The following is a 21,615-nucleotide window of genomic DNA, read 5'->3' on the forward strand; positions in this document are numbered from 1 at the left end:
CACAGCAAAGACCAATGAAAGAAATAAATGCATGCCAAGAGGAAGAGAGAGGATTATAAAAACTGAAACTTGAAAAAGTCGCCAAAGTATTAACAAGGACAAAAATGACGAAAAGCATACAATCTATACCATATAAATACACAAATGTTGCACTATTGTACAGGCAGGGTGACAGTGTATTTTTCACACTGACAGACTTTAAAGGGTCATAATCAATGAGCGTGGGAGCTCAAATTGGAAGCCTTTAACTGTGTTTTCTCTGTTATTCATTTCATCTTTCAGCTAGAGAGAATAATGTATGCAATTCTTTCCTTAACCCACAAATGTTTGCCTTTCTTGAATAGCTGACCCTGGAGAGTTAACAATATTCCCCTAAAACAACTTAAAATTATCAGTCTTTATATTTAGGAAAATAAACACCAGATATCAGGGCAGAAAGTCGAAAGTTGCTTGAGCTCTAATTGGGGCCATGAGCTAACACTCTCCAGAGGCAATTTGAGAAGTTGTCCCCTTGCCTTCACCAGTTGTTAGTACCTTTCTTTGAGGATTTCCATGGCAAAGGGTTTTGGTTGGTTGGTTGGTTTTGGTTTTTTCTCCCCCAGCATTTACCTCTTATAGGTGAATGATTTGTCTGGCTGTATAAAATGACTGTTGCCCATGTCACTCACACCACCCATGCCACCCACGTCACCTATGTCACCCATACGGCTTTCTGTTTCATTTCATATGTGCATCAAGCACACAGTCTCTTCAATAAGAAGCATCCCTCTAAGACCCACTTCTCTTCACAGGCTAGGACACCCCTCCCTCTTCCTTTGAGCCCTCAAAATCCTGTTTTGGACTTAGCATCTCGTGCTTCTCAGTAAATCAATTAAAGACATTAATTGGAAGATGAGTCTCTTTTAGATGAAATTTTTGAGAACATATATCATCTCTAAGCAATTTTCTCATACCCCCGTATCTCCACAGCTTTAATTAAATGTCAAAGGCAATTATGTTCTCTCCAGTAATTAAATAATACTAAGTGAACATGGTATCTGCAAGCAGTTGGTACTTGGAATATACATGACTACATTTTTAGAAAGTAAACTGTATTATTTATTCTCATCACTGTAGGACAAATGCCAGTCATATGGTGTGACCCTTCACTCATCCACCCACTTAATACTGGAATATTGTAATCATGAGAACATAGTGCTCAAGGGCCAGAAAAATAAAATGCAAAGACTATAGGATATAAGAAAAGCCAAACTTTTCTTTTCTAAAATATGAAACTCAATAAATACATTGCCCTACATACTAAAGTTAAATGAAATTACCATCTGAAACCAAATGTATTTCACACAGGCATTTTCAGACAAAAATAAATAGTGACGGTGAACATATACTGACATTTCATTAAACTTTTTTTGATGCTTAGACAGTTATCTTTTCTCCCGCTTAAAAAAATATATCTAATTTGGGAAGTTTATAAGTGACACTTCTGTTCAGAGATGAAAAGGTCACAATTCTAATGCTATCTTAAGTATGTCATTTAAAACAAAAGAACAGATGACAATTTTCCTAAACCTTTGTGTAAATTGTCTTAGAAGTTCGCTAGTGTTATATTAACAATATGATCCCTATGCACTACCTCTCAGAGTTTGTGTCAGTGTTATGAAATCATCAGCCTCTTGGGATAAAATGAACCTACACTGCCAAGAAGCCAAAACCAGTTCTCTGAATATTGCAATATTCAGAGAGGTTTTGATATGAAATTCATCTTTTAAATTTTTTTCTTCCTATATTCAAATTTTTATTTCTGACATTTAATTGAGGGACACTGAATTCTAACCAGGCAAATGTTTACCAACAATCCTAGAACAGATCTAAAAGTTTTAAATCATTTGTATTCATTGCAATTGGAATAGTTTTCTATTTAGAATGTATTCAGCTAGAGAAGAAGCTAAAGCACTCTGCAGGTTCCCAGCATGGCGGCTGAGGGGGTGGAGGGGTGTTAGTCTTCTCAGGGTTTTGTGGGCCAGCTTATGCTCCACCACTCTAACATTACTGCTGAGGTTTTTTGTTTTTGTTTTTGTTTTTTTTGTTGTTGTTTTTACAATACATTGTTTTTTGTGTCATTTGTTATGCTTATAGAGGATGGATTTTGAAATATAAATTAAGTTAGAAATAGTAAAGCCCCATTGAAGATTTATGAAATTGAGCTATAGAGACTCCTGTCAGAAAATATATTTATATAAAAGCACCCTGTAAAGATACATGCCTCCATAAATGTAATCCCTTCTCATATGTGCTAATTTCGTGTTGTTTCTGTGAAATCATCAGGGGGGAATTTTGACAGCTCTTTTGATGCAGAGAAGGGTGTTGGAACAATTGTCATTGCAAAGCCTTTGGACGCAGAGCAAAGGTCAGTCTACAACATGAGCGTGGAGGTCACCGATGGAACAAATGTTGCTGTCACTCAGGTGAGATGTTAAGTTAATGACTAGCAACAATGTGTAAATATCTGCTAAAGAAGGAAACAGAAACTATGGAAAAATAGACCCAGAGAATAATAAATTATGTCTAGGGTTTCTTTTGTTCAGAAAATAATTTTAATGAGCAACTGAGACAAAGGGTTCTATCAGTGATGCAGAATTTGGCTGCTCTGTTCATGTCAACTGTGGTTGTTTGTGTATAAAGAGTGATGTGCATTTGATTCCTGGTCATGTACTGTGGGGTTCTCTCTGACAATGTCAACTTTCGAGACATCCATGTTGTCTGGGTTAGCAAAGCATGAGATTCTTTCTCTCCTCATTTCTCCAGTCACTGAAATTGAAAGCTAGAGATACGAAAGAGTCCATATTCAGTTACTTACTGAGATGGAACTTACCTATCCAAGATCAAACAGCCTCAATATAAGGCCTGGATATTTGTGGAAGCCTCTGTGTTGTGGGTTCTCTACCTAGCTGCACACTGTAGCTTTGACATAAAGCCTAGTAAGAGCAGGTCCAGTAGCTGATACCCAGCCCCAGAGGTCCTATTGATGTTACCATACCTCTGGGGTTGAGGAATTTCTGCTCTGCTTCTTGAGTTCATATGAAAGACATTAGGAGTTAGAAGAAAACTTGTCTGTGACTCAAAACATCAAAACTTCTTCACAAGTGGGAGCCAACACAATGCTAGCTCTTAGCACAATGGATGTACCTTGGATATAGGATTTTTAGTTTTGCTATTCAGCACCTTGAGCCCAGCCCCACAGGGTGTGCTCTGCAACTCCACTCTTCCTCCCTCCATACCTCTCTGTTGTCCCCACAAGCCCAGAAGACAAGGATGATCGATCTTGGCCCTAGTCTCTGCTGGACCCAGATGGATGTTCAGAATTCCTCTCAACACATTTAGATAGTTTGTAAGAAAGGTTTGCCAAAGCAGAAGCAAGAGAGTGATGATTTATTTTAAATATGATTTACACTTTCATGACCATGAAATTTGAAAGCAGGAGGAGGGAGATTTCATATGTTTGTCCAGACAATTTTTCTCTTGGTCTGACTCTGCTACAAAAATACATAACTTGACTGTTTTCTTTTAAATAGAGAGTGGTAGAGGTTGACAGGGATAATGGGGTTCATTAACTGCGACCATTTGCTTTCCATTTGAATTTAGCTATAAATGGAAATGACTTGCAGATAGAGAGCCAGTGTGTGATGGTTCTCGCTTTTCCTTTCGTGCTTATCGGGTGACCACAGGACCCTGTTTGCCTCAGAGAGTCCCATTTGCACCCATTACCCTAGAGTACGAATTAACACCACCACATGTAGTCTGATAATTGACCCAATAGGGACAACAAATTATATATTCTTCCTATCTAAAACCATACCACTTCTTGGCATTTTCAAAACTCAAATCCAGACACATAAATGAGATGCTCTGGCTAATATTCCATGAGAACTACACAGTTGAATAGGATGCTGGAAGACTAATGCCAAACAGTCTATGTGTAGATTGCTATGCTCTCAGTGCTAATTCATTTTAAATGGGAACTTTAAATTCGATTTTTTTCAATTAGTGGTTTCTTGGCATATTCAACTCTACTTCTTCTGTGCTACTTAAAAACCCAAGACATATTTAAGTAAAATACCAATAAGCATGGGATCCTATTCATTTCCAGACTTTGCACTAGGGTTTTAAATCAGTTGAATTAAGCAGTACTAGAATCTGTAATTCATTAAGTGCTTTTAGAATGAGTGAAAAAAATAGATTCTACATATCCAGAAGGGTCTATCCAGAAGGTACAGCAGATCTCTAAGGTACAAAACACTCATGTTAACAATGGTAATGCAAAAGTTAGTATTACCATTGTTTAGAATGGTACCATTTAGAATTTTACTAGGATGCGAGAAGCAACATTTTAGTAGCATCTATTTCATCAATGTTTCTTCATGCCATATGCAGTACAGTAAGGTGTTTAAGATTAAGGTTGTATAGTTTTGATTGTTGTTTGAGACAAGTTACTATGCTGCCCATATTAGCCCCAAACTAACTTCTGGGCTCCACAATCCTCCTGCCCCAGGTCTCATAGTAGGTGGGCTTAAAGCATACACTAAGCAAATGCATATTTAAGGCTAGATGTGTAATATGAACTCATTGAACCAACATAGAAATGTACATTGCACATATTTGAATGCACTGTCTGAGATCATATTTTTCCAAACTGATATACAGCTAGACTTGACTCATGAGCATTTGTAAGCAGTCTGAGAACTGGGGTGAACTTGGAGGTCCCTCTAGCAAGATCAAGTTAAAGAGATTAATAAAGGGAATCAAGAGATTTTTCCTGTCTAAAATATCCAAGTCATGGTCTTAAGGAATGAGAACTCAATTTCCAAATCATGTACCATATGTCCTCAACAAGACTATTGCCATCAAAGGCCATCGACTATGTTGGACATCTCTGCTCACGAGCCTTGGTCAGTCCAGAATGATTCACTTTTACCCAGGCTTCCTTGGACATGACAGCAAAAACAGATCTTTGCTCCAATGTTGGATACATTTGAACAATTGGATATTTGGGGAATAAACAGTGCAATCTAACTTTCTTTTAGAAACTGCTAAAATATGCTCAAATCCATGACCCCAGACAATGTAATGATTCTACCATCAAAAAGATACCTTTCTCTGCTAGATTAATGTTCTCTAGTTTCCAAACCACCAGTTCAAAATTCCTTGGGGGACATTTCTCTCCTTTGTTCACATAAGATCATAAAACATGGTAGGACATAGGGGTCTCATCAGCCATAAACAACATGTTGAATTTTACTTCACAAATACCAAATAAATCAGAGCCTCTGGGATTCAGTGTCAACAGGAAACCATTTCTTCATCTTCAATCTTGTCCTGTTCTTCCAACTCTGACTCTCACTGGGTTTTTTCCTCAGAGCTGCAAAATCTGATGCTACATAAATATCCCTTTCTTTCAGAAGATTGCCTAGGCTAAGTGCAGAGTGTAAAGTGTCCTGTGCACTTCGCGTTACAAGTATTTCAAAGAACAAAATATGAAAACAAAGCATCCCCACCTGGGCAGAAGCCACCTGATGAGATGGACAATAGCTTCTGCATGAAATTAGGTGGATTTGGTCATGGGTATTATTATACTTTTTATATTACAACATAGAGCAGAAGTAACTGCACATTACCTTAGAAGCCCAGAGATAAGCAAGGAAGTCTGGATTAAAAGGAGAAGAGGAAAGAGTGAAATTGTCTCTGGACTGTCTGCTTTAAGTAAAGATGAAGAATCTCAACAAGCCCTGGTTATTGCGAGCATCGGGATTGGGAAATATCCAGGAGTGGGACAAGGGGCTCATAAAGGACAGAATGAGACACCAAAGAAGAGTCACCATCTACTCCAACATAAGGAGAGTTACAGGGTTTTATGTAGATCCCAGACCTGGATCTCAGACAAGACACTGGCCATTTGCTTTAGAGAGGAGCCAAGACACTTTATAGGTATAGCTAACCCCATGTTTAGGGCAAGAGTATCAATCATTTTATTCTACAAAAGACTCATTAGGTCATGTTGAAAAGGTGACCAGAGGCTACTTAAATTAGCTTTCACTAGATGAGTAGGTCTATCAACTCAACAACTTTACAAAGCAGGTACTAAGAATACTGATTATAGGCAGAATTTGTATCCCATGCTTCCCCCAAGAAAATGTTTACAATCTAAATTTTAGAATTTTGATCTCTTTCATTACATGACAGAAGGGATGATTAAGATCAGAAGTCTTCAGGTAGGATCTGTCTACTAACAGAAGCTTAACTGTCAACTTTCTCCAGTTAGCATGAGAAAGGCAAGAAAGGGAGAAGCCAGACAATTTGAATAGGAAGGTAGCCTCAAGATATTGGGGAGCCATCATGGAAATATGGACTCCAATCCTGTAACCAGAAGAGGATATATTGATCCTGAGTGAGAAAGAACATTCAAAAGGAATGCATTTGTTGCAATCAGTTGAGTTTGACCTTGATATCTGTATTAAGAATTATGAGAGAATACTATCAGGTATGCTATTTTTAATATCTAACGTGATAATAACATTTTATAGCAGAAATATGAAACTCATTAACTAGTGTCATTTCCATTTTATTGTTAGGGAAAAGAATCAAATCAAGATCAAGTGGCTTGAGGAGAACCTGAACTCAGACTCACATATATACAAAGAGTACATCTTATATGTATACTCTTTGTACATCTCCCAAATCAGAGCTACTGCATCTTTATAGAAAATATAAACAAATATAGAACATGGCTCTCCCGAAGGCTCAGTGGATAAAAGATATACAAATATATAACATTTCATGTTTCCATAATGAAAATCAGTGAGTCTCATTAGAATGGTCCATTTCCCTGGAACCCTGGAAAAGTGAAATCAGGAGTTATTGTCTTTCCTTTGCCGGAAGACATCAAGGCTCAGACTACTTAAGTATCCTGCATGGATTCACGTAAAAGAGATACAAGCCCACTTCTCCTTTACAACATTCTTTGACACATTTATATCTACAAAATACACAACTTCATCCACTAGGGAAAGTATCTTATATAATAAAAAAATATTGACCCAGAATCAGGTGGCACAAGTCCAAATTGGCACTTGACCTGTGTGTATTCCCATGGAAGGCAGCTCACTCTAAATCTCGGTCTTCTTCACAGTAAAATGAGCCTGTGTGTTTCACAGATGGCTATAAGAATGAAGAAAGATGAGAAGGTTCTTGGAACTATCACATGCTGAACACATTATTAATACAATCTGGTACTCAATGTAAAATTGGAATAACATACCTGATAGCTATAAATTACTTGAGAGGCCTTTTTTTGTTATAGGAGAAGAAAAAAAGATATAGTCTGGGCCAAATAATAATCTAAAAGCTATGTAGATTTGCACCAGGGACTCTGGATATGATATTTTGTGATATTTTCTAATATCTTTTTTTATTCAGGGCATGCTTTGGGTTTGTAAAGCTAGAAAAGCAAGCTTTTTCTTGTAGGATCCACAACCAAGTCTGACATTAAACATCTCCTTCCATAGCCTCCAAAATTCCCAAAGCCAATCTAGGCTGTCATGTGAGCTTGGCCTGTGTTGATTGGCATTGCAGTGAGGAAGACCTGTGGCCTGATCCCTAACCCCAGCCTCAACCTTCACCCGGCGGATTCCATCCCAGGACTGCTTGGAGCCCCTCACTGCCCCTGACTTAGAACACAGACTTTACCTTGACCTTTCTCAATGGTTTTCTGTGTCCAGATACGTTTCAAAAGGTAGAAAAAACAAATTATGTTTATTTTTCTAAAGATGTTTATTAGATCAGGGTATTCCCAGATATATCTCCCCCCATGAAGTATTCTCTTACCTCCACTTTAATTTCATTTGCCTCTAACATTTGAAAAAACAGCAGTGGCCCAAACTTTCCTTTGGTATTCAAATTAAGGAATGGCTGAAGAGTCCCAACTATATATGATAAAATACCATATAAGGCTTCCTGTTTTAAAAAAAAAATCAAAGAATGGTAAAATTTCACTATATGTAATAGATCTAAGCCTGATACCTTATGTGAAAATCAATTTTTTGAAAATAGATCTAATTTTCAAGGTGGCAGGAAACTTTCTAAAATAATTCCTTAATTCATGTTTCTGAAATTAGACTATGCATACCAGTTATCTGTTTTCTGAGTTGCATACATTTGCTAACATATATATGATATAAATTTATTCTGAATGTATATATAACCTTAAGTGTATGAGAGGATGGTTATGAATAAATATAGAACTGGCACTGAAGAAACCAGATTTGGTTCCAACCTTGTTGTTGTGACTGTGGGCATAACCCTTAACATATTTCTCCATTGAGAAACCAGATATAATAAGTCTAAGGAGCAAATATGATGCACATTTCTACACAGAAAGCAACTGTGATATAAGTTTCCTATTCGCATATTCCAAAATAAAAGTCATGTACTGGAGAAGTCTGCAAGGGGCATCTCTCCTGGAAAAAAAATAGATGTTGTAAATGCGGCTTAGAAATGGCAAAAGAGGCAGAACAGAATTTCAGTAATTTACGATTTAATTGGTCTTGCCCAACAATTTGCCCCCAAGGACTGTTCTACCATGAGCACTTGTAAAGCAGGGCTTTGGCACCTCCCCAGACTTAGCTTAGAGGAGCCTGCAGAACACAACGTGTTTGTGGGGGGCAGCATTGAAACCAGCCCTGAAGACACTTCCCATGCCTGGGTTTCCTCCTGCCTCCAGTCCTTTGTGCTTTTGTAAGCTTTTCAATCACCACTTTGAACACAACATCTTTGAGAGTTACTTTGCTTTGTTAGTTCAGGAGCTCACAAATGGCCCCAACTGTGGGAAATGAAAAGCAAATGAGGAGAAGGAAGTCTTTTACAGAGGAACACTTGTTCTGACTGTAGATTAGGCTCAGGACAAAGCAAGCAGAAAGAGGCAAGCATTTCAAGAACACATCAACTTTGAAATTCCACGAAGGTCAGGGCAGCCTGCTGGCCAGAAAGGGCTTTTACATCTGTTCATGCAACTGCCACCCTGAAAACAAATATTTTAGCAACTTGACTAAGTTACTTGAACTCTTTAAACATTTGGCACTCAAAGAATGCAATATGTTTTGCAAATACATTGGAGATAAAAACAATACCCAAAACTCTGTTGGCACACTCCTTGACCTTTCTTGGAAGGGGACAAGGTCTGTGCCTGTTAGCGTGTCTCCTAAGTGAAACTGTAAGCCCAAAATTGGGGTGAAATGGTTTTCATCCCACTCAGCAAAGCACGTCTTGACCACGGTAAGCAGCTGTGCTGCTGTTTGTAAGGATAATATGTCTGGATATATTTATTTGGAAAAAAAGCAATGATTTTCTAGAATACAATCAAATGCTAAGATATTATTTTTGGTTGTGAGGCCAGCCTTTAACAACTGAATCATCTCTCCAGCTCAAGATATTATGTAATAGAAAAATATCATTAGTGATTCTTCTGTTAGTCGGACATAAGATAAGAACAGGTAGCACACTTACTGCAATGTAAAACTGTGCCAGAAGGGACAGAGCAATCGGGCAAGATAAAGCACTTTGACCCAGAAAAATTATAAAGGAAAAGGTAAATCTACCTCTAGTTCCCCATATACCCCTAAAATTCTAACACAGAAAGAAATGCACAGTGATGTGTTTATAAAAAGATAAAGAGAAGGGGGAATATGTTCTAGGGAGGTATGGAGAGGTATGGGGAAGGGGGTGCCTCCACGGGTCCCTTCCCCCTGAGGGACCAGCCACACCACGATGGAATAGTATAGAATAGAGTACATTCAGGGCATGGGAAGAGGAGTTAAGAGAGTAGTAGAGGCAGAGAGAGGCAGAGAGAGGAGGTGGAGAAGTAGCAGAGTAGAGGAATAGAGGCTGGCCATGAGCATGTGGAGAGAGGGGGGAAGGGCATGGGGAGAGAGGGGGAAGGGAATGGGGAGAGAGGGGGAAGGGAATGGGGAGAGAGGGGGAAGGGAATGGGGAGAGAAGGGAGAAGGGAAGCAGAGAAAGAGCAAGAAAGAAAAGAGAGGAGAAAGAAGAGTGAGGAGGGGGCAAGTAGCCCCTTTTATAGTGGGTCAGGTCTACCTGGCTGTTACCAGGTAACAGTGGGGCGGAGCATACCTGGCTGTTACCAGGTAACAGTGGGGCAGAGCATACCTGGCTGTTACCAGGTAACAGTGGGGCGGAGCATACCTGATTGTTACCAGGTAACTGTGGGGTGGAGTTTACCTGGCAACATAATATTGCCGTCACAGAATATTCCAGGAAAAATTCCAAATGTACCAGAAATGAAAATGAAGGAAAATAAAACATACAAACACCATCTATAAAAACAACATATATTCATCTACACCATGGACAGGGGGGAAACACACACAACTGACTCACCAGCCAGAAGCAACAGTTAGCTGGATGCATTTCCTTCTGCATGGCACGCTAAAGAACTCACACCCCGAATAAACCCCATGGCAGAAGTTAGCACAACCTTGTCACTTACATCACCACATTTCCAAAAGAGAAGAAAGAAGAGAAACCTAGCCCACAGAAGAATAAGCTGGCATTCGCAGCTGAACAGAAAAGGAAATGCAAACGGTTTTGAAGTATATGGAGCTATGCTCCTCATCTCTCTCATAATAGGAACATGCAAATGACAGCAACGTTGAGGTACCACTTCCCATCCAGCAGGCAGGCAAGGGCTCCAAGTCTTCCCACACACCCTGTTGGCAGGCTGGAGTGACAGTCGTTTGTACATATTGTTGTGGGAATGCAACGCACATTGATAAAGCCTTGGAAGAGTGGAACATAAAAATAATTTCACAAAACTATAGAAACATTTATCCTTCTATCAAACTGTCTTAACGCAAGGACCCAACTGTATGCCAGAGAAATTAAGAGATATAAGCACATTTATTTTTCTTACATACTCTAAGAACAAATAATAGGAAAGTCTTAATGAGCCCAGAAAGGATGACCTGAACTGACCAGGATATCAGGCAAGGTCCTCAAGACTGTGGGGGAGGTGTGCATGGACAATACCTTGAGCAGCAAGCATCTCTGTCCTACAGCCACAGATATCACTTGATCCCCTCCTTTCAGTTGTGACACTTCTGAAGTCATTCTTATGCAAGTTGGGAACAATATACCCTCTATGCCCTTTGTAATTCCTAATGTTAATAATAAGTGTAATAGTGTGGTACCATGTATATGGAATCATATTGACAAAACAGACAAGAAACCATGTGGTTTTTGAAGGACCAATACACCAATGAAGGAGGCTTAAAAAGAGAGAATGGGGGGGGTAAGAGAATGTGGCACGGTGGTGTGGGGGAAGGGGCTGCCTAAGTGGGCCCATGCCCAGGCACCCCTTTCCCCTAAGGGACCACACACAGAGACATGGTATAGAATAGAGTTTATTCAGGGCAGATGATGGGAGTTAATGGCATAGTGGAAGTAGAGAAAGGCAGAGAGAGAGAGAGAGAGAGAGAGAGAGAGAGAGAGAGAGAGAGAGAGAGAGAGAGTAGAGAATAGAGAAGTGGAGGCCGGCCATGACCACGTTGGGAGGGGAGGAGAGTCCAAGAGGGGCAGAGAAATGAGAGTGCAAAGAGGTGAGAGAGAGAGAGAGAGAGAGAGAGAGAGAGAGAGAGAGAGAAATGAGGGGCAAGTAGCCCCTTTTCTAGTGGGCTAGGTCTATGGGGCGGGGCATACCTGGCTGTTGCCAGGTAAGTGTGGGGTGGAGCTTAGACAGAATACCAACACTTTTAATAAAAGTTATCTACAGGAAAGAACAGGAGAGCGGGGAAGCCAAGCTTCTTTAAATTCTTCCATTTTTTTCTTCAACAGTCTAATGATTATACAAGGTATGTTGACCACATTCACCCACATTCCCTTTTATTCGTCTCCCCATCCCTCTTATGTCCTTTTATCTTATGACTCATGATAAACTAAGCCTTCCTGAACACCCTTTACACCCTTTTAGTCTGATTTGACAGTCTAAAATGACAAAAGAAAATATTAAATATTGACAAAGCAAGTGTGTGGGTTAAGCCTGTACCCAAATAGAGCTGACAAATCTTCATCTTTAACAGTGACTTAAACTGGCCACATAGTCAGGAGCGAACTCTTTAGGCACCCTAAGAAATCTGCCTGCCCCTGATGCTGTCTTCTGCGAACATGTCTAGGTTCCATAATAAAGTCCCCAGGTGCCTTGGTTCAAAAAGACATTGCTTCAAAGTAAGTCTTGAACTCTCCTTATTGGTTCAGGCAATACATCGTTCTCCTTCCTGGAAAAACAAAAACTTCTAAAATCTGGAAATAAATGGAAGCACATTCCATGTGACTCCAATTCTGGAGGACAAGTATGGCAATAGATGTTAATCATCTAATTCAACTTTGGGCTCCTCCTTGGAGATTCCTCTCAGGCACAAGAGCACTGAAAAAACAGTATCAACTTGTTTTGGATAACTATAATAGAAATGCAGACTGTATTACTCTGAATCCTTTGCATTCATATTTCAAACAAAACAATGACTAATTATGATCTTGTCACTGATTATAAAAAATGTGACCACCAGAAAGAGGAGAGACAAATGCAGAAGCAATGACACCAAGTAAGAATCACTAAAATTGGAAACATGTGGAAACTCATGAAATTCTGATTATTATTTAGTTCTCTCCTAATTTTGACCAGTTGATAAAAGCAAAATTTAAGTCAATCCACTAACAAGATTTCCCGGTACTAGATTGTAATCTCAAAATAGCATTTCTAACAAAAGAAAGAAAAGGAGAAACCAAAGTAGTTCTTTTGGTGCAATGAATAATGCAAGAATAGAAAATGTTTAAGACAATCCTAAAAAATACTACCAGCCAGGATTATCAGAAAATAAGGGAGCTGGCTGGTAACAGATCAATGCCATAGTGCTTACCTACACGAGTAAGGTACATTAAGACCCTGGCTTCTGGCCCTAGCACATCAAAACCAATCAATCAATTAAAGAAGAGAGAAAGAGAGGAAGGGAGAAAAGAAGAAAGAGGGTAAATCTAAGGATTTTAAGCAGGAGGATATAAAAACCTAACCACCTCAAGCTCCAACCTAAAGATGATTGTGCTGGCCAAGGAAAGACCGTCCATTGCAGTAAACATGAGTATTGCGGTGATAATAAGATCAAACTAGCTAGGGCACCAAAGGGTGATTCTCATTGTGAAAACGTACCATTATCATTGTGCTAAGGGTCAATGTAGTGCTCGGCCATAAAAGACACCTATATCACCCCTCCCCTGGCCAATGCTTGGCAAACATCACAAAGGTAGAGGCTGAACAGCGGGAAAAGCCAGGGCTTGGGGAGGACAAGAGCTAAACAGTGTCTTCTGAACATGACACGACGGTTGCACCCAAGTGCTCAGAGCAACTGTTGTTGCCCTGCACAAGATCAAGCTAGTCCACATCCCAGCATAGAAAAGAGAAAGAGCCCTAAGCTCTCATCTCAGCTGACATTCTGAGGAGAGCATCAGGGAGGGAGAGTTGGTGTATTTAAGGGTGTGGCCACTAGTAGCGAACCATGCTTCCATGCACTCTTGAGTATATGAAGCACAAATTGAACATAGATTGTTTTCTTTTTAATTTTTGCATTTAAAAAGGTTTATTTATTTATGTTATGTAGATGAATGTTCTATCTAGATGTACACCTACATGCCAGAAGAGGGCATCAGATGACACTCTAAATGGTTGCAAGCCAACATGTGGTTTCCGGGAACTGAACTCAGGACCTCTGGAAGAGCAGCGGGTGCTTTTAACCACTGAGCCTTTCTGAGTGTTTTTAAAACACTGAGTGTTTTTAAAAGAGGAATGGGGACTATAAAGTTCAGGAGAAAGGAGGTAGGAAGTAGACCTGAGAAGTCTTAGGAGAAGGATTGGGACTATTAAATATAATCAAAATACATCAAATAAAATTCTCAAAGAGTTAAACAAAATATTATATTTTAAAAGAAAAAGAGAAATTGAGTTGGTTAATTTTATGTGAACTTTACAAAAGCCACAGTCATTTGGAAATAGGGACTCACAAGTAAGGAAATGCTTCCATAAGAGTCACCTATAGGCACATCTGTTAAGCATTTTCTTGATTAACTATCAAGTGGGAAGGCCCAACCCACTGTGAATGGTGATACTCCAGGGCCAATGGTCCTAAGCTGTATGAGAAATCAAGCTGGTTAAGTGTCTCTCCATTGCCTCTGCTTCCGTTTCTACCTCCAGGTTCCTCCCCTGACTTCCTTTGAGAATGAACTGTGATATGAAAATGTAAGATGAGTTGTTTTGGTCATGATCTTTATCACAGCATATCACATAGAAACATAACTAATAAAATAAATGCAGAACAAAACTTGATAGAGCATAATTATACTAAAAAAAATTCCATTATTGCGCACTCTCAGTGGAGCTAGGGAGGAATCAATAATTTTCCTTATTTTGAAATAAGGGAAAGAGTTAGCAATTACGCTGCCTTTCCTTTATGTGGTAATCAAATAGCAACAAAAGACCCGGGAAGTTTCTCTTAGGGAACTTTTCCAGCTAATAAGCAGAGAGGTATCTTAGAATTGGTACATTGAACATTTTAAGTTCTCCCACTGATTAGTCTTTAGTGATCACCAATGACTGCTAGCATCACAGTATAAGAGAGCAAACCAGGAGAATACATCTTTAGAAGTGCATGGTGTCACTCTAGAAGGATGCTTGCAAAAATAAATAAGATTGAACAGGAACTTGAACCTGAAGCACATCATGCTTACTAGACAGCACTAGCAATGTCTAACAGATAGGAGGACTGATCGTGCAGAGAAAAGCCACGGGGATGCTGAGAGCAAAATTCAGACTGGAAACTACACAGAAACATCTCAGTCTTTGGCATGCGACAATCAGCCTGGGGAAGAGAGAATCATGAGGATTTACAAAGAGATAGCAGGAGATTCTGTAAAGTAAAATATGAAGGGACATGTTAAATTCAATGCTTCAACCTTTTGTACTACAAATAAAATTAGTTTATTTATACGTGTATACAGTGTAGAAATATACAGTGTAGAAAGTACAGTGTAGAAAGCAATGGAGAAATATTAGCACAGTGTGTACATTTACCCTTAAGGAATTGCTATTTTTTGTTTTTGAGATAGGGACAATAACGCTATTGTATTTGTACATGTGTTTTTATATATTCTATGAGCCCCCACCTCTTAGCAATATGAACTGAAATGATGTGATAACTGTGACTTGCTTTAAAGCAATCAGGGGCAGCAGGTGGGCGTGATTAGGAAGACAGATAAAACCAGGTTAGCCATGAGCTGATCACTATCAAAGCTGAGTGATTAGCGTAAGTCCTGCCCAGAAAGTTCCACAGCATGGTGTCTTAGGAGGAAACAATGGTGGCTTCCTCTTTTAGCTGTCTGAGCAAGTGTTTGGCTAATCTCTCACATAAAGACAAGCACAGGGTAGGGCTATGGCTGCTGAGAAGCAGCGCAGTCCCTCCTTTCTGTACCCTACCTCATCTTGATCTCCTTCGCCTGTTAATTACACGTTTCATTGTTGTAAAACAAATACCTGGCAAAGTGACTACTTCAGGGTTGATTTTTGCTTCATAGCTTGCTAGGATGGTGATGAGTAAACAAGGCTGCAGGACTGTGAGGGGCGGGCCGGCTTGCTTCCCTTTTTTCCCCTTCTTCCCAAACTGGTACTCCAGGCAATGGGGTGGTGCCCCTAAAATTCTAAGTGGGCCTTCCATCATCAGACAAAACTCTCCAAAAACAACCTTAAAGCTGTATCTAGAAGTGCGTCTCCTAGGAGATTTCTGATCCAGTCAAGTTGGCAAAGAAGTTTAATCCCTGCACTGTTGCCATGTTTGTCAACAATGAGAAATGACACATAGATAGGACTTTAGGCAATAGAGGCCTCCAAATGAAGGTCACCTTGTAATCATGCACATTGTGCCCTAGATAAGTCCATAGAATTACCACCTCTCATGGCTATCTCAGCTCTTCAATTATTAACAAGATTATAGATCCAACCATAATTGATGCTGCTGTTAATGTGAACTGATGGTTTGCTGTCAACCAGTTACTGGCAGGATGTTTTTCTAAGAGAGCTCTTTCTATGCTGAGATTGCTGCTAGAAGCCAGGATCCAAATATACAAAAAGGGGGAAATAAAAGGTGACCTCTGTCATTAGCAATGGACGAGTTGATTTTTTTTAATCACTCTCGTCTTCTTTTCACTACAGGTATTTATCAAAGTGCTAGATAACAATGATAATGGCCCAGAATTCTCCCAGCCACATTATGAGGTGACAATTTCTGAGGATGTGCTTCCTGATACGGAGATACTGCAGATCGAGGCCACAGACAGAGATGAGAAGCACAGGCTGAGCTACACCATCCACAGCAGCATCGACGCCGTCAGCATGAGGAAGTTCCGGATGGACCCCAGTACAGGCGTGCTCTACACTGCCGAAAGGCTGGACCATGAGGCCCAGGACAAGCACATCCTCAACATAATGGTAGGACCAGACTCAATTTTTCTCTCCTGACAGAACCGTCAATCAGCCAAGGCATATACCTCAGGAAGTCAGGTCTTTAAATTCTATAAATCTAGCCTTTACACTGTCAGGTTGCATGTAATTTTGCCTTTGTATTTCAACGAAGATGTTACTGTTCTAAGATAGGAACTCCATATTTCTTGTCAACTGGAAATATTGGATGTATTATGCAGGTGCTAGCTGTTGAGGAAATGCTGTTGACAGATGGGTTAGAGAGGAAAGCAACAATGTTCCCAACCCTGGGGTTTGTTTGGAGCCATAAGATTGTGTGGAAAGTTTAGAAGGCTCGCTAGATTAGGTCTTCACAGAGTAATAATGTGTTCAGCCCACATGAAGCTCTGTCCTTAGAAGCATTCAGAGACCCTATCTATGATATATTGCACTGCAATTGGACCTACTGGTAATAGTGGTGACCCAAAAAGACTGAACATGCATTAAATCTTCAGAGACTCATGGTTCTGAATTAACCTACCTTCCTTCAAATTATGAAGAAGTATCTTTGCATTTAAAGTGAGGTTTTTGGTTAATCTATACAGTGGGTAAGAAAGAGGAGTAAAAATAGCGTTTATTCACTTACTGCTTACAATCTATCCCTGTAATGAGCCTCAGAGCAGCACTGGCATGTACAGCCACTGCCCATCAGGCCCCCCTTTATACTCCTGAGGAACAGGAAGAGTAGTTTAGCCTTGTGCACTGACTGAGTTTGGGATGTCTAAACCTATGAATACCCAAGTCATCAACAACAGAAGCAACGTTTTCCTTCACTGGGAATCTTCTAGAACACGAGGTAGCCTAAGTGCTGTCCCCTCCGCTATAGTTTCCACCTAAGACCCCAGGGAACAGAGGGGTTACTTCCCAGTGCCCACCCGGTACAGCACTATAGCCATTCATTCATTCACGGATATTCTTGAGTATATATTGTGTACCAAGCACTGAGATAGACAGTCTTCACACTCTTGTGGCTAATGCTCAAATCGTTAAAAGAAAAAAAAATCCACAAATAGAGTTTGGTTGTATCCTTGGGCATGGACAGCCAAGCTATAGAAATCCAGCATGGCACACTGGCCATCACGATGATCTTTTAGGAACAGAAGCCTCACAGTGATGACTAACTCCATTCTCATCGTTTCGCACATTATGTCTGTCTTTTCCTCAGAAAATTCAAAAATCAGTTTGGTTACTCACTGTCACTCATTGTTGATGTTGTTAGATGCTTAGAACAAACAGCAGCCCAAGCCTTCCCTCCCCATTCCTTCTGTGTACTAGTCATGAAAATGCTTTTCCCCTTGATAGCTCCTCATGTGTGTGTTCCCGTGTCCCCAAATCTCTCTGCATCTACACAGTCTAAAACTGAGCAAGCCAAGAGTATTCAGTTAATAATAATACATCAGATAATAATAGTGCCAAATGGATAAAAAGGAGATAATTTACATTCTTTGCCCACATGCAATTCGGAGGAATCTTAAAGTTACTAAGAAGATTCACTTGGCAAAATCACACTGAGACTCCCAAGAATCTTAGTCCCAAGAAGTCATTATTGAATGAATGCATCTTTCCAGGGGCCACGTTTCTCTCATAACTCTGAGCTGTGTGCCTAAAACGTCACTTGTCCCTATTATCATCATGTTATTCCTTCTACTTTTCCTTGGTATTTCATGCAGGAAGTTGCGTGTTATTAGGCTCCTCTTCCTCCTCACAATATGGGCCTTGTGAATGTGCTCCAGTGGGCGTTTAGCTGTTTTGTATTATGCCTTTCTCTTGGCTTGCTTGGATCGCCCATTCAGAAGACTAATCTTGAAGGTAGATACTATCTAGTTCATTACTGAACTGTATGCCATGAACCTGACATCATAAACAGAAATAAATGTTAATTGAATGAATGAATGGATGAATGGCAGGAACAATACTGTATCCATTAAGCCCATCCCTTAGATGAGTCTATTTCATGGCTAAACATGTAGCAAGGAGGAAGTAGCTGTGGAAACCAAATAAGAGGACTGGACTTGTGATACCCAGGAATTAAATCACAGGCCAAGAATCCAGTGAAATAATAGAGATGGAGTTGCTCTGCTCTCAAATGGTTCATAATCTCTCTCTCTCTCTCTCTCTCTCTCTCTCTCTCTCTCTCTCTCTCTCTCTCTCTCTCTGTCTCTCTCTCTCCTCTTCTCTTCTGTCTCTCTCTCTCTCTCTCTCTCTCTCTCTCTCTCTCTCTCTCTCTCTGTCTCTCTCTCTCCTCTTCTCTTCTGTCTCTCTCTCTCTCTCTCTCTCTCTCTCTCTCTCTCTCTCTCTCTCTCTCTCTCTCTCTCTCTCTCTCTCCCTCCCCTGTTTGCATAGTGCTTTATAGTTTTACAAGACTGGATCAAGCATTTTGCATGCAGCATCTCATTTTGTGTCAACAAACTGCCATTGAGTCCTTTACATTTCACATTTTCAGTCCTACTGCTTCTTATATTTTGCCTAAAGGTCAGAGATCAGGAATTTCCTTACCGAAGAAACTTGGCCCGGGTCATTGTGAACGTGGAGGATGCTAACGATCACAGCCCTTATTTTACCAATCCACTGTATGAAGCATCAGTGTTCGAATCAGCTGCTCTGGGATCAGTTGTTCTGCAAGTGACAGCTCTGGACAAAGACAAGGGGGAAAATGCAGAGCTCATATATTCCATTGAAGCAGGTGAGAGCTGCAAAGGCCACGGACAAAGCATGAGGCTCACCCTCAGCAGCACATCCCGCCCTGTAAACTTACCGACCTACTTATGCAATGATGTATAAAGTTCTTAGCATTTCAATATTGGCAGCAAGGGAAGAGCTTCCTGCCTTGCATTCAATCTTGGAGTTTTCTGAAATGAATAAAAGAAATGTATAATAAATTCAGTGGCCTGAACCCAGAAACCAACAAACTATAGACTGAAGCTAAAATAAGGGAAGTTGGGTTCACTTACCAGCGGGTGGGCTGCAGACTTCAGGAAGCCCACTGTGCCCACCCGGAACACAAACACCTTTCCTATGTGGAGTCAGTCTGACCAACAGTGTGGTTGATAACTATAGGGACTGAACTGCTTGCTTAACCAGACAGATGAATAAATAAGAGCACCTGTGTCAAATGCTAGTATTATTCAAAGGATGTTAATGTCTGAAGAGCAATTTATAGATGGCTTGAAGATGGATAGCTAAAAACATTTATGACAGAGATGAATGTCCAGACAAGAAAAGAGCCATGAACCTAAAAAAGACAAGTCTCCTTTATTGGTTCTGTGTTCCTTCCTTGTTTTGTCATTTTTGAATATTCACACTGCACATGCCCAAAGTGTTCTGTGACACGTCTGTGCTGTGCTGTGCCAAATGTCCACTCTTTCCATGCCAGCAATGGGAGAGCTTCCTGCCCTTCTCTCAAATGTAGAGCACTTGACTGAGCAGCTGAATTGAAATAGAAATGGTAGGCAATTAGTTTAGGAATAGGTTTGAGGAAAAGCAATGCCGTGTGTGTTTGTGTGTGTGTGTGTGTGTGTGTGTGTGTAGCCTCTAATAAGCGTACAAAAGACAATTTTTTAGATTAGGTGCCCTTATTTAAATAGGTCAGCGTTAACATTCACATGGAAGAAAATGAAAAAAAGAAAACAGTCACTAGTGGCCACAGTCCTAAAGAGTTTTCCCATGTACTGCTGTTGGCTTTCCAAACATCTAAATTTATTTAGAAACTCTGTTTCATACCCTTTGGTTAGTCCATAATATTGACATCACTGCATTAAGTAACTCTTGTTCCTCTAGCTTACAAATAACGAATCTAAGAAATGAATATTAACTATCACAGAAGGCGTTAGCCAATCTGTCCATCCTCACCTGCTCTTCCCAATGTGACACTTAATTTTTTCTTTTCCCTGCACCTCCCCCAGACAGATATTATCTCATGACACTGTCAACATTTGGATATAAGGATTTATTTCCATCATTCTTATCATTTTATGGACATTTATCTGTATGACAAGCACTTTATTATATTTATAAAATTACTACTTGTATCTCTCTTAGGCTTTGGATAACTTTTAAACCAATATTGAACAAAATCAAAAATAAATCAGTTGCATCCCCCCAAACACTGCATCACTTACATTTTTACCTCCATTACTGGAGCATGGAGCACAGCCATATCTTTGACAACTGATTAAACTATAAGATAAAAGCTATTTCTTAAAACACTTTTTTTAATAGAAAATCTGAATTTTCAGAAAAGAATCCAGGAATGATAGGTATATAAAAAAAACTAGACTTTGATTATATGCACGAGTCTAATGAGAATTATAGAGTGTAGGACAAACCTGTCACAGTCAAGTTAACCCCTTCTAAACACACAGCCCAAACCCTGGCTTATAGAGCCATTATACCTACAACTCCACCTGGGGTCTCCCTCACAATCATAGCCAGACCCCAGGCCTTCAAAGCCCCCTTCCCAACACACACACACACACACACACACACACACACACACCAGTCCCTGGCCTACCTGTCCCTCACACACACAGTACACAGTCCAATCTGGGGCCTGTTGGTCTCACACGTACATAGTTGGGCCTAGGCCCACAGAGCCCTCACAGAGCAGCTCAGCAAACTCCCTTCCAGGTGATGGAAGCAAAAACCAAGAGATGGGTGGTTGTATAAAATGCTAGGTTTTATTGAGCTTGTCTCACAAACCTCAGATAAGCCAGATTTTATCTTGTTTAGTGGTGGACTATAAACTTCCAATCTTTTACTTGGCCTCTCAAGTCACTACTAAAGCTTTTACTTTAGACTGAAGCAAAGCAGGAAGGCAGAGCTTTGAATCTTAGAGAATTAAAGCAAATTTGGCATTTGCTGTTAGTGTTCCTTCTAAAGCAGCAAAATAGAAGACAGCAAGGGTTGGGAATACGCTGGATCCTAAGATCTAATTTTCAAACCTACCTTTCCTATTGGTCATTCCACAGTAATTATTAAGCCTTATCATTGTGGCT

The 21,615-nt window shown here is 40.0% G+C and overlaps 1 protein-coding gene across 1 annotated transcript in view; it reads left to right on the forward strand.

The window, feature by feature from the left end:
* LOC127689837 (protocadherin Fat 3) overlaps window positions 1-21,615 on the forward strand; it is a 172,322-nt gene that overhangs the window by 58,561 nt on the left and 92,146 nt on the right. The window contains exons 5-7 of the mRNA XM_052189407.1: window positions 2,326-2,465; window positions 16,316-16,591; window positions 19,094-19,304. Of these exons, the coding sequence (XP_052045367.1) occupies window positions 2,326-2,465; window positions 16,316-16,591; window positions 19,094-19,304 (627 nt within the window). The remainder of the gene's footprint in view (window positions 1-2,325; window positions 2,466-16,315; window positions 16,592-19,093; window positions 19,305-21,615) is intronic.

The sequence above is a fragment of the Apodemus sylvaticus genome, chromosome 7, assembly GCF_947179515.1.
Source record: "Apodemus sylvaticus chromosome 7, mApoSyl1.1, whole genome shotgun sequence".
Lineage (NCBI taxonomy): Eukaryota > Metazoa > Chordata > Mammalia > Rodentia > Muridae > Apodemus > Apodemus sylvaticus.